A 13,909-nucleotide genomic window follows, 5' to 3' on the forward strand; every position below is an offset into this window, starting at 1 on the left:
CCCCTGTCCTCCTCTATTTCCATAGTCTCAAATGCCAACTTTGTGAACAGTTAATTATATTAGAAGAACGAGTTTTTCCCTTATGGTACCATAGAGGAAGGACTCTACTCCAATTCTATACTAACTAATTACTTTTTGGTTCATCTCTGGATAGCTTTGCCCATGAATGGAATCTCAGAGTATACCATGAATACATTGACTCACACTGCAAATGGATTAGTTCTTTTCTGTTTGTTATCATTATTATCAAATGGAATAAACACTAAAGGAAGGACTGAAAAAATTTTTAAAAAAATCTCTACAATGACCTACACTTTGAAGGGACTTTTTTTGTTGTTTTTTCACACACAGAAAAGAAAATCCTCCATTAATGAAAAAAAAAATTATTAGTTTATATGTCATTCACCTGAAAACAGGAAATACATACCAGACTAATCCCTATATAGAGGCTGTAATGCAGATCATAAAACTGGTGAAATAGTATTCCAATCTCTCAAGATAATATAGGGACAAAAAGGGACCTTATGACCATTGGAAGAAGGGCAGACAACTCTGGAAATCTACAAGAATTCCATGAGGTTATGCAGGGAGAAAATAAGAAGCACCAAAACCCAACTAGAACTTAATCTGGATACTGCTGTAAGAAACAATAAAAATGTTTCTATAACAACATTCATAACAAAAGAAGGGCTAAGAAAAATACCATTCCTTTATTGGAGGCATTGGGGGAAAATGTAGTGGCAAAGGATGAGTAAAAGGATGAGGTACTTAATGCATTCTTTGCCTCAGTCTTTAGTAGTAAGCTCAGGTACTCAGCCCTCTGAGCTGGAAGACAGGGATGAGTGAGCAAGAGCAAAGCCCCATAACCCAAGGGGAAATGGTTAGTGTCCTGGTACACCACGTAGACACAAAGGTCTATGGGATTTGATGGAATGCACCAATGGGTACTGAGGGAGCTGGCAGAAGAGCTCACCAAGCCCCTTTCAATTATTTATCAGCAGTCCTGGCTAATTGGGGAGATCCTGGGTGAGTGTAGGTTGGCAAATGTGATGCTTATCTACAAAATGGACTGGAGGGAAGATCCAGGGAACTGCATCTTTAGTGCCATCATGCAGAACACACCAGACAACCAGGTGAACAGCCAGTCAGCATGGGTTTAAGAAAGGCAGTTACTGATTGACAAACCTGATCTCCTTCTATGACAAGGTGACCTGCTTAGCAGATGAGCAAAATGCTGTGGATGTTGTCTACCTTGACTCTAGTAAAGCCTTTGACACTGTTTCCCACAGCATTCGCCTGGAGAAACTGGCTGCTTCTGGTCTGGACAAGAGTACTCTTCCCTGGGTAAAAAGATGGCTGGATGGCTGGGTACAAGGAGTTGTGGCAAATGGACTTAAATCCAGTTGGCAGCTGATCACAAGTTGTATTCTCCAGGACTCACTGTTAAGACCAGTTCTCTTTAATATCTTTATTACAGATATGCATAAGGGGATCAAGTGTACCCTCAGCAAGTTTGCAGATGACACCAAGTTGGGTGGCAGTGTTGATCAGCCTGAGTGTAGGAAGGCTCTACAGAAGTATCTGGACAGGCTGGAACCATGGGCTAAGGCCACTTGTATGAGATTTAACAGGGCCAAGTGCTGCATCTTGTACTTGGGTCACAGCAAACCCAGGCAACACTACAGGCTTGTGGAAGAGTGGCTGGAAGGATGCCCAGAGGAAAAAGACCTGGGGGTGCTGGTTGACACCTAGATGAATATGACCTAACAGTGTGGCCAAGAAGGCCATCAGCATCCTGGCCTGTATCAGGAATGGTGTGTCCAGCAGGAGAAGAGCAGTGATGGTGCCCCTGTACTCAGCTCTGGTGAGGCTGCACCTCGAGTGCTGTGTTCAGTTCTGCGAGAACCACATGAAAGACATTGAGGTGCTGGAGTGTGTTCCAGAGAAAGGCAACAAAGCTGGAGAAGGGTCTGGAGAACAATATTATGAGGAGCAGCTGAGGGAACTGAGGTTGTTTATCCTGGAGAAAAGGAGGCTGAGGGGAGACCTTATTGACCTTTTAGCTCTCTACAGCTACCTGAAAAAGGCTGGAGCAAGGTTTGGGACATGGTTTAGTGGTGGATTGTTAGGTTTATAGTTGTGCAGTTTACCTCTGTGCTAAAGGTCTTTTTCTAAATTATTCTATAAAGAGAATACAAAAGGTGTTTCACAGAAGGCCATAAAAAAAAGTAAAAGCAGTTAAACAAACTTAAAAGTCAAAAATCAAAGCAGCTGTACACAATGGGCACCAGAAGGACCCATTTCACTATTTTAGAATCCATTTCCCTTCCTGTTACTTGCCATGACTGGGAAAGATAGTTAAACCATTAATCAATAGAAATTATGTCAGGAAGAAGTAAAGGCTGACTGGGTATGCAGGGTGTATTAATATTTCACTTCATGACCTAAGAATGTACTTTATCTCTGTACCTTGGAAAGGAAATAACTCCATTATACAGATAAATTTAAGGCTACAAAGCACCTCAGTAGAGAAGCAGAGCATTAATGGAGCATTCCTGAAGAAAGCCTTTCAGTGCCAACTCTCAGACAACACACCAGAGCTGCCTGCTTCACTCAACCTCAAAAATGAAACTCTTGTTTCTCCAGTTTTGTGGGTTTTTTTTTTGGGGGGGGGGGGGGGCTGAGGGCAGTTTTTCTCTAAACCTCAAAAAAAATAACTGAGTAACTGTAGGAGATAACAACTGGCAAATGAAACAGATGTCACTAGTTTAGTAAACTTCAAGGCAACAATCAAGTAACTTGTGTTACTTTAATTCCTGTTTTAAAAAAATAATTTCATTATATAAGAAGTCCTTAATCCACAAGGCCTAGCTGTGAATTTGTTCAGTATTTTTCAGAAGTATTTATAATTGCACAAATAAGAGACAAATTGCTCTGAACTGTCTTTGCAGTTTGCTTCCAGTTGTCTTAACTACAATGAACAAAGAGATGAGGTACCTATTACGTCAGAATTTATTTAAACAAACTTACCAAAAGCATCAGCATAAATGATCCCAAGTATATGATCAGAAAAAACACAGAAATCATAGCTAGAGTGAGAATTCCACGGATCCACCAATTTTTCCATCTATTTAAAAAAAAAGAAGAGAATAAAAAGCAAGCAGTTATAAATAAATACCACTTCCCTTACTAAGTAGAGATTAAAGTGCATCAGCAATGGTGGGAGTTACAGACTTTTTTGTGCTTAACACAACACATGGCAAGAAACACAGAATCAACTAACCAGGATACAGAGTAAAAGAAATTGAAGTTAAACATCTTTCTTCTTCCCCCATGCTCTTCCCCATCCCCAAATGTCATTTGAAATTAAATGGATTAAGCCCATATTGAAGCTGCTGTGAAAACACATAAGGACCCTCAAAAAGCATCACATAACCTACAAGACTGCTGGGGGCCCAGCCATGTGAGGGCTTATATGGGAAAGAAAGGCTGACAGCTAGAAAGCATACAACTATTAAAGGAGTAACAGACAAAAAAACCCCAAACCAAAACAAAACCAAAACAAAAAAACCCAAACCAACAACCAAAAAACAAAGCAAAACAAAACAGGCAATAGCCAGCTTTCCATAGTGGCAAATTAGCTGTTTTGCCAGGTATTAGATTATCTAGTGAAAGCAGTCCTGTGCTCTAGTGAGCACTGGAACCAGGATAGGAAAGCCTGTGGCAGTGAGGGGTGATGGGTCAGACTGGCTGTACTTTTTTTCAGCTGCTTGTGGCTTCCTAAGGAAAGTAGAATAAAAATTCCTGTTATAACAAAATTATTTAGGTTTAAAAAACCTTTAAGAACATCAAGTCCAAATGTAAACCTAACACTGCCAAGTCCACCACTAAACCATATCCTCAAGCACCACTTTAAACACCTCCAGGGATGGTGACTCAACCTCTTCCCTGAGCAACCTATTCCTTGATAATGCTTTTGGTGAAGAAATTTTTCCTGATATCCAATCTAAGCCTTCCCTGATGCAACTTGAAGTAATTTCCTCTTGTCCTATCTCTTGCTACTTGGGAGAAGAGAGCAACACCCACCTCACTCCAAACTCCTTTCAGGACGTTGTAGAGATCTATAAGGTCTCCTCTCACCCTCCTTCTCTCCAGGCTGAACAACCCCAATGCCCTCAGCTGCTCCTCATAACACTTGCTCTCTAGACCCTTCACCAGCTTCGTTGCTCTTCTCTGGACATGCTCCAAAACCTCATGTCCTTGTAATCAGAGGCTCAAAATTGAATACAGTACTCAAGGTGTTGATTGCCTTCTTTGAAAAAATGTGTTCTTTGTTTAAAACAACAACAAAACAGACAACTGGGAAGTCTTCACTATTTTATTTGGAGATTTTTTGAACCTCTAGGGTAATCAAAATGTTATTTTGCACCCCAAACCTCCTGCTCCCAGAGGCCAAAATCAGGTAATATCAAAAACCCAGTAAAAAAAAAAAAAACCTGAAAAAAACCTAATCACATGCTCCACTCTGCAACAGACTATTTTATTGCTCATATAACTTTTCAGTAAGTTTTTCTTCTCTTTTGCCTGTGTTTTTCCCTTGAAGAATTTTGCCTCTACCAAATAATCACAAGTTAATCCTAAACACAAAATCCCTACTGTAGCTTAAATAAATTCTAATGTTTTGCTCTGTATCAGTCTTGTGTTTCACTGCTGCATCTAGAGACAGATCTGATTCAGAAGACACTGTTAATTTTTGCATCATACTCCAGTTTCAATGGAAACTTCAACTACATTAATTTCATTTTCAAGGCTGTTACTCATCAGAAGGTTGATGGCAGGTAAAAGCCACTAATTGGATTTGTTTTAAGTATCAGAACAACAGCTCAACAGATGCTTTATTCTTCTCTATGACATGGGCTACAGAGTAGGAGCTTGCTCCTGGTGATACATTCATAGCGAGCAAAACCCCTTTGGAAGAATTTAATTGCTCTTAAGGATAATATCAAAATACCACATAGTATATAGGGGGTGTTGACAAGTACAGCAAGGGAAAAACAGCTTCAGTAAGTAAGACAACAAGCTCCAGAATCTAGGAAACAACCTGGCAAATTTATTGTATCCTAACTCCCCGCTGCAAAGTCTAGACACAAAGAAGAACAATATTTCTAAGAGTTACAGTGCAGCTCACTCATGTTGTACATTATGATGGCAAGTCTGGTGGGACAGCCAGTAATTTTGAATCTATCATTCATAAAGAGCTAAGAATTTAATTTAACTTTGCACTCAAAATTTAAATTGCACTCCAAAGGTGCACCTTTGTGCAAACACTCCAATAAAGAATTTCAAGTATGTGAAAAAGCAAAGGCACCTCTCATTTGCAGGCTTTGAGCAAACACCCTCTGGAACAAGTCTGATTTGGAGACCTAAGGCTTCCACAGCATTTAACAGGGTAAGAGAACTCTGAAAGTGATAGAAATTAGACACTACATGAAGTGCAATGGCAGCAGCATTCTGCTCACAGCTGGTGCAGTTCAGAAGCATGATTTTAAAAACCTGGGAACAGCTAACTCCCAGACATCACAATGGGAACAGACAACAGGTTAGAAAAAAAACCAAAACAAAACCAACCTGTAGTTTCACACTGCTGTTGGAGCTATCTACTGGAGACTGGGTTTTTTTGCAAGGACTTGGAAGTTTTTAATCATAGTCTGGATTGAAATACCTTCTTCTGGCTCTTGCAAGACAAGTTGCATCTAAGACATACACTTTGCTTGTTTGATTTGTATATTGAGCAGAGGCATAGATGATACACACATTCATCTTGGAACGTGGGGTTTTTTTTATGTGATCAATCACAGACTCAAATGCTCCTTCCATTGCATTAGTGAAGAAAATGTAATGTGAATTGCCACCTCCAAAAGGGTTTGACTGAGGAAGTGTTGTAAAGGTGGTATATAAAAAAATTTTACTAGGAACTTTATTCATTATACTGCATGAACATTCAGGGCCCCATAATTATCTCTACACAAACACACACAACTTGCCCCTGTATTTGCCAGCCCTTATGCTCCTGTGAACAAGGGGTTTAAGGCAGAAACCTCAGTTTGAAAAGAGATGGGAGGAAAAAATTAAACATTGCCTTAAAAGGTATAAAAAGAAGAGCTATGTTGTATTTAACTGTAAAGAAAAATTATTTAGAAGTGGAAACGCTGTCACAAAAAGCTAGCAAAGCTCACCCAGAGAATTTAAACTTCTTCCCTCTTCATTTATACATAAATACTGTCCCCTCCTCTCCCTCTCTACCTCCCCCCCCCCCACCCCCCTTGACCTTGGATTTAGGAAATCAGTTTGTTATAACCTCAGAAATATTTTTTCTGGACTCCAAACCCAGTAAATGTTCTTTAGACTATTTTATTGTAACATTTATATTGAGCAATGGCAAATGTTTATGTATACTATAGCTAAACATTGCAGCAGTTTATACAGAAATGCATGCAACGGGCAATCCAGGTATATGCAAAAAATATTACATTGAAGGGACAAACAAAACAAACAAAGCAATGACAAAGTAAAAATTCATCACTGAATTTTTGTGTGTGCCATGTGAAATTTAAAACCTCAGTATAATTTGTAAGAATTCAAACTGCAACATAATCTGTAAGAATTTTAGCTATCAGGTGTAGATTTTGAGAGCTGTTTGTTTTACTATACCTAGCAGACAAGCCTGACAAAGCCTTTTTGAGGATTTCTGGAGTGCTGTCTGTTGGTGGAGGAACATCAGGAATGTCTGAATCACTTCTAAGATCCAATTCAACAAGTCTTTCCTCCAAATCCACTTCCTATGACAAAAGAAAAAAAAAAAATCAATACAACACAAGATTATTAGTTATTATGTCAGAAAACAGTATTCGGTCACAAAAATTACTTCATGATCCAATAATATATGCATCACCTTCTAAAAAGTCATGGTGTAGTAGTGAAACAGTAGATGTTGAAGGAGGCAAATGTATCCAAATAAATATTTATAGGGCCAGACACTGTTACATTAAGGCCAGACACTGTTACATTACCTGCTTTACTCAAGAAATTTCACAATCTAGGTACTTTTTCAACCCATGTTCATAAATATAAGGATATCTTTCCAGAAATACCACAGCTGGCATAGAACATGAGTTTAACAGAAATCCCCAACTTTCTAATACATTCCCCCACTCACATTTCAAACTTACCTGTTATGGAATAAGGAGAAGAGAACGGTCTTCTGGTGGTTTAATACCACATTAAGGGAAAAAAAAAAAAAAAAAAAAAAAAAAAAAAAAAAAAAAAGGAATTGGAATGCATGACAAAGCAGTCCCTTCGTACAATTAAAAGACATTGCTGGCGCAGTCTCATTCATTCACATGTACAAAATCACAGAATTATCACAGTTGGAAAAAACCTCCAACATCATCATGTCCAACTGTCAACATTTCCCCCAAATAAAAAACATTTCACCCACTGTATTACCCACTGGAGCATGTCCTGAAGTGCCTCATTGACATGGTTTTTGACTGCCTCCAGGGATGGTGACTCCACCACCTCCCTGGGCAGCCTCTGCCAGTGCCTGATCCCTCTTTCAGTAAAGAAATCCTTCCTAATATCTCATCTAAACCTCCCCTGCTGCAGCTTCAGGCCATTTCCTCTCCTCCTGTCATTATTCACTGAGGAGAAGCAGCCAACACCCACCTCCCTACACCTAGAGCAGATACTTTTGCTGTGGTCCAGACTTCAGAAAGCCTGTAGAACACCTGAAAAAGCACATAAATAAAAAACCAGCCATGCTTGCAACCTTTTCATTCGGAATCGTTTCTCGTAACATTGTACCAAAGCTTAGGAAACCAACTACAGAGGCAAGTGGGAGGGATCACAGGTCTCTGCCAAAGCCAACACGACTGTGACCTGCACTGGGGTGCCTCTGTACAGTGCTGAGGCACCACTCTCTGTGCAGATGATGGGCAGTAATCCTGGGCCTAAGACAACAACTTAGTGTCCAATATTAATCCCTTCTTGTACATGGCAAAGATGTTTTCTCTTAAGCACTCAAAACTAATACTCTCAAACTGTTTGGGTTTTGGGTTTTTTTTCCCTATTTCTTGACTTTTGGTAGCGCAGAAAACATTTCCAATACTCAATCAGTATTTAATAATTTACAAAAAAATATTGAAAAATCATACTCATTTTATTCCTCTGATATTTAAAACAAATCTGTCACCTATGCATCTCAATAGAAGCCATGTTTTAGATTTGCTGTTTCCAGCATCTGAATTCACAGATCCGTGTCATTTTTTCAGAGTATCTGAACACCTTGAAGGAGCCTGTGTATTTTTCACACCTATGAGTTTTTCAGCAGCTCATGCTTCATACTGCTGCTACTGGAAGCCTGGTTGGTACAATCTGCAAGTTGTACAGAACATCATGCATTTGGTAATTTTTAGCTTTACATTGCTGCAATTACCAGTGGGAGATGAACTCCCAACTATCTTCAACTTCCCTTTTTAACAGGCCTCAAAAATAACCTTGAATACTTCATTTTCCAGTTAATTGCTATAATGACCAAAACCATTTCCTGACTAAGGCATTTAATTTACAAGTCAGAAGTCAAAGAAGTTGTTCACTAAAAGCTAGTTAATTGTCCTCTGCATCACAAAGTGCTTGGAGAACCCCATCACTTGGGGAGAAGTCTTTCTTGCTGAAAATTTCTTAATTATTATACATGATTGATTCATACCCATGAATAACAACAATCATTATGGAAGGAAATACTAAGTTAATCACTATCACAGCCCTCAATAAAAAAATAAATCAAGACTCTGACTACTTCAAAACTGCTTCTACAAGGTCAAGTTGGAATTCATTATAAAACCAAGCAGCCCTTTCTTCTCTTGTTCTCCAGACTTGGGATTTCGCCACAGTGAGCACACAGTAACAAGGACCTGCAAGGGGTATTAAGGGAAATGCCATGGGTTTTATACCATGAACAGCTATTAACAAGATTTTCAAAGATTAATAGAAAACAGCAGAAGTCGTATTGTCCTAAGTGATTGAGACACCTTTCAACCCCACCTCCAAATTAAATGTTTGATGTGAAGTGTTTTGATTTTTTTCTAGAGCTCTCAACCTGCAGGTGACAGAGCCTTCTCAAGGCAGAACACGTACCACTCCCATTTCCTGGGCTCACGTTTCACACCTCAAGCATCCACAGCAGTGTTGCAAGGAGGTCATTGCCTTGTATCTCTTCAGATGAAAGCATGCTCTCCCTACAAGGAACCTATATGATCAGCTCACAGAATACAAGTCCAACAAGGCTGAGATGATGCCGGCCTTACTAGTACAGGGAAGAAGGCAATCGTGACAGTTCCTGACTACAAGCAGCACAGTGCAGCAGAACATGCCAGTCTGACACACCATTTCCAAAGTACACAAAAAAAAAAAAAAAAAAAAAGAAGGTTTGTTTAATGTAGGTTTTGTTTTAATTTTGGTGTTCTTAAAGAGAAGACTGTCATCCTTAAGCTAAATCTGCTGTACAGGACCACAAACACTTCGCCATACAAAGCAGGAACTCGGTCGAGAGCCTGAGCCTCCCTAAGAGGAGTTCTAGACTTGAAACATCTTTCCACAAATGAAGCCTCCGTGTGGATTTCTGCTTGCTAGCAACTTTGCAGCAGCTACCAGGGATACAGCTGTATGTCATGCAGAAAACAGATGTGTCAGTCTTTCGTCATCTAAAAAAGCATTCCCATCTGACTTGCTGTTTTGCACTGCACGCCTTCCACTACAATTAACATGTGCCGAGTGAACCACACACAAGAATTATCCTAGCTACAATGGTACCTGCATGGTTTTGCTTCTACTGCATTTTTTTTCTAAGACACAATATCCCAACTGGATAGCAAATATGTTTCCTGGAGAGTGCAGAATCTACATGAAGAGCAACTGAGAAAATGAAGGTATTTTCCAACATCTTAGTCAAAAAAGCTAGCAAGCAAAATAATTTAATTATTGTAATTTTGCCCATGTAAGGGTTACTTAAATTTTGCCCTCCAGCTTTGACCTTTTTGCAGTCACTCTGAAAAGTTTTATAATTAGGTCAATAGTTCAGTTGGACCACATTGTAGCATACTTAATTAGATGTTCCTTGATACCTTCCTCTGAAGTCAAGATACCAAAGCATCAGAAGACCTTGAATAATGAAACCTCTCTTTTCAACTGTTTTGTTTGAAGAAGTTTTGTCAAGTCTGACAAAAGCAGAAACAGACTGACTCAAAGACTGAAACCTACTGTCTAGGGTAGTATTAATTCATCCCCAGTTGCAAGAAAACAGAGTTCTGGAATAGTCAGCTCTTATTATTATTGCCACACTTGTAGCAGACAGCACAGAGGTCAGACTTCCCTGTGAAAATTAAACAGATCCATTTCTGGATGTTCCAACAGTAATTCAAATAAAATAACTAAATGGTGCATGATGGTCTCTGTTGTCCTACCATAACCCATACTGCTGTCAGGAATTTTGGAAGGTTTTAGGCATCAAAGATATAAACCCCAAACCCAGCTTTACAGGTCTGGGCATCTTAGCTAGAAATTGATTCTCTGGAAGGGCTGTCCCAGGGAACAGAAAGGAGAAAGAGTGGTCAGCAGTTCCAGGCTCTTTTGGTGACAAATAATTAACAATGTCTCTAGGCAAACACAACAGAAGACGATTCCATCACCCCTACCCATCCTACTCTGACAACTCCGCACAGCACAAAGAAGAATGACTGTATAGTTACTTGCAGGATATACCAATTTTTAAAAGCGTTTGAAAGCAGTGCCACTTAGTTTTTAGTAAAGAACACAAACAACTGGAAGTTTTTAAAAAAGCATGGACACTTTACATCCTGTAAAACCTTAATTAACTTTAACATGTTAAGTATTTGAATGCCACATTTTTTCTCTTGCTCACAAAGGCTGCAGAGTATTTATGAAGGTACTTAGGAAAAAAGCATCCAGGGCAAGAAGCAGCAAGTAAGAAAGTGTCAAAAGAGAAATCACTCCTGCGTGGCACAGGAAACAACACAAAACAACACAAAGAAACAACAAACTTCTGAAACTGCCAAATCCTACAGGGCAAGGGCACTTTCATGGGAATTTTACAAGAAGCCCTCAGCTCAACAAGCTAGAGAGCAATTGAAGACACCAAGACTTGGAGATTTTGGGAACTTGAGGAAGAAGCTTCAGACAGACCACACCATATTTCTTCACACAGAACCAAGGAAGTTAACTTCTATTTGAAATCGTATGGGCTACCCCTTGTTTCCAGTCAGTGGGAAAAAAATGTGCAGATTATTAAAAAAAGCTTTGGTTAAATTCAGCAGAAAATGACACAATAAGTGTAACTTGAAAAAAAACAGATTACTTACTTAAAACTGGACTAAAGGTACAAAAGTTAAACCTTCCAGACATACTTAGGGTTCATGGAATTTCTCAGCAAGCACAGAGTACTTCTCCACTTTGGTAAACATGTGCTTTAAAGCATGCCATCTTTATATATCTGGAAGTCTGAATTAATTGGGTCAACAAGAGCAGAAGCAGCACAAAGCTGTTACCATACAAAACGAGGTAACCAAGTTTTCTCCTTCATTACAAGTGAGGGAGAGAGTGATTTTTTTGAGCTGTGTACCAGGAAGCAGTAGAAACCCACTGCATCATGGCCAGGCTAATTAGTTATGAAAAAAAGAACGAGATTAGGGTACACACACAATTACCACAGCAAATAGGTCATCTCAAAATAGCCAAAGAAAAATAATCTATCCACTGGTTGTAGAGGTCAGGCAAACAGTAGAGCAAAAAGACAACCATTTGAGAAGAGTATTAAGGTGGTGTCTGTGAATCCACCTGACCAGATGCTTCCCATCACATCACCTACAGCAGACACCATCTGTGTACTCATACTCAAAACAAAGACCCAAACTGACTTACTAGTAGAAAACTCAGTACAAAATGCTGGTTTATCTTTATAGCTATCAACAGCACTAAAGACAGGTTAACATATCAAATGAACCCTTAATGTCACTTGTGAGCCAAGAGAAATGTCACCAGTGCTGAGCACACCACAGATAGGTTGAACAACTCTGATGGCAACAAGGAGGCCCCCCAAAATAATGCATCAAAAAGTTTTCTGTGGAGCAGAGAAGGCTTTCCACATCTAACAGTTCAAGCAATCATAAGAAATGTATGCACCTTGAAATTCAACTCCTGCAACCAACATCCCAGCTGCATACACAGCAGCAGAGTCCTTTCTGCTCAACATTATCTGAACCTGAATGAAACACTCAACTGTTCAGCAGTGGAAGTAAAAGCCCAGCAGGCCTATAGACAAGAACAGCTTTTTCCTCTCTGGAAGTCATGCAGGTAAACCAAGAATAACACTACTCAGTTTTAGGTGCACTGTGTAGGGGTTGAGAGAGTAGGGGCTTTGAATGGGAAGAGTTCCTTGAAGGCAGCTGACTGCTCACCCCGGAAATTAACAGCCTACAAAATAGGCTGCTACAAAAATAAAGCAAACCTGAACAACTTCACAGAAAAAAAGCTTTTTGAGCACCCTGCTGCAAGGATCTAATCTACAGAGAAATACTCTCTGCACAGCTATAGTATAAATGTTACCTTATTTGAGCACAGCCCTCAATACAGCACAGTAGTGCAAATTTTCAGCCTCATTAGCTTTGAGTTCATGCAACTAAAGCCCAGAATAAAACTGTCTGCTGAGTTTCCCTTTGCAGTTCCTTGACACAACACCTAAGGCAGACGTGCCTGCTCTGAAACTTCGACATTCACACAGGTTTAGTCACCAATTCACGAGACCTCCACCACATATCGCCAACTCAATTTAGCAACCATAAAGTTTGCTTCTCTTTTATGAAGGTTTTTTTTTGTTTTGTTTTTTTGTTTTTTTTTAACAGTTACCAAAATGAGAGCATCTCTCATTTGATTCAGACAACTGGCAATCCTGATGTGCTTAGCTTTTGTAGAGATAACCCTCAACTGGACAGCAAACAAAAGAACAGCACCGTGGCTGTTTTGCCACTGTGATGAACCTGATGCATAGACTTCGTATTTCGAAAATCTGTTGCCTTAGCAGAATTATCATACTGTAAGTCCTTGTTCCGGGGCCAGAGGTGAATGCCTATCACTTAAAAGGCCATAAAAAAAAAAAAAAAAAAAAAAAAAAGGAAAGAAAAACTAAAACCGGGTAACTGCTGACACAGCCTTTCACCCAAGCAGAGACACGGCACGCTCCCGTCTCAAGTCGTGCCGGGAGGGGGGAGTGGCAGTGGGGCAGGACACGCGTGGGCCCCTCGCCTTCTTCCTGCTCCCACCACGGGCAGAGAGCGGCGGTCACAGTCGCGGGGAAGGAACGAGGGGAGCAAGGCGTGAGGGGAGGGCGGCATGAGGGTGAGGGGGTCAGCGCCGCTCCCCTGCCCCCGGCCCTCACACCTGCCCCAACGGCCCCCGGCTCCGCACCCTCACCTTGTCGCTACCCGCTGCCTCCTCCTCCTCTTCCTCCTCCTTCTCCTCCTCCCCAGCCGCCCTCCGCCGCCTCCGTGCCGACATCGCGCCGCGGGAGCCTAACGCCCACTCGGCGGTGAGCGGGCGCTGGCAGGGCCCGGCTGATCGGGACGGGGAGGCCGCCGCCGCTGCCTCCTGGTGCTGCTGCTGCTGCCGTGAGGAGCCCGGCGCTATTTCTCCCCCTCCCCCGCCAGGAGGAGGGCTCTCTCGCCGCGGTGGCCGCCACGACTCAGGAGCGCGGCCAGACCCCACCACCCACTGTGGAGCGGAGAAGCGTCCGCGTCCCCGCGGCGGCTGCTGAGGCGGAGAGGGCGGGGCGGCACTGGGC

General features: G+C 41.1%; 1 protein-coding gene across 1 annotated transcript in view; it reads right to left on the reverse strand.

Annotated features, from left to right (window-relative positions):
* The window catches only part of CDS1 (CDP-diacylglycerol synthase 1), a 30,553-nt gene extending 16,867 nt beyond the window's left edge, over positions 1-13,686 (reverse strand). Inside the window, exons 1-3 of the mRNA XM_030450665.1 lie at positions 13,543-13,686; positions 6,712-6,839; positions 3,031-3,127 (exon numbers count right to left, since the gene is read on the reverse strand). Coding sequence (XP_030306525.1) covers positions 3,031-3,127; positions 6,712-6,839; positions 13,543-13,626 — 309 coding nt within the window. The 5' untranslated portion in view covers positions 13,627-13,686. The remainder of the gene's footprint in view (positions 1-3,030; positions 3,128-6,711; positions 6,840-13,542) is intronic.
* Between the last annotated feature and the right edge of the window lie 223 nt (positions 13,687-13,909).

The sequence above is a fragment of the Calypte anna genome, chromosome 4B, assembly GCF_003957555.1.
Source record: "Calypte anna isolate BGI_N300 chromosome 4B, bCalAnn1_v1.p, whole genome shotgun sequence".
Taxonomy (NCBI): Eukaryota; Metazoa; Chordata; class Aves; order Apodiformes; family Trochilidae; genus Calypte; species Calypte anna.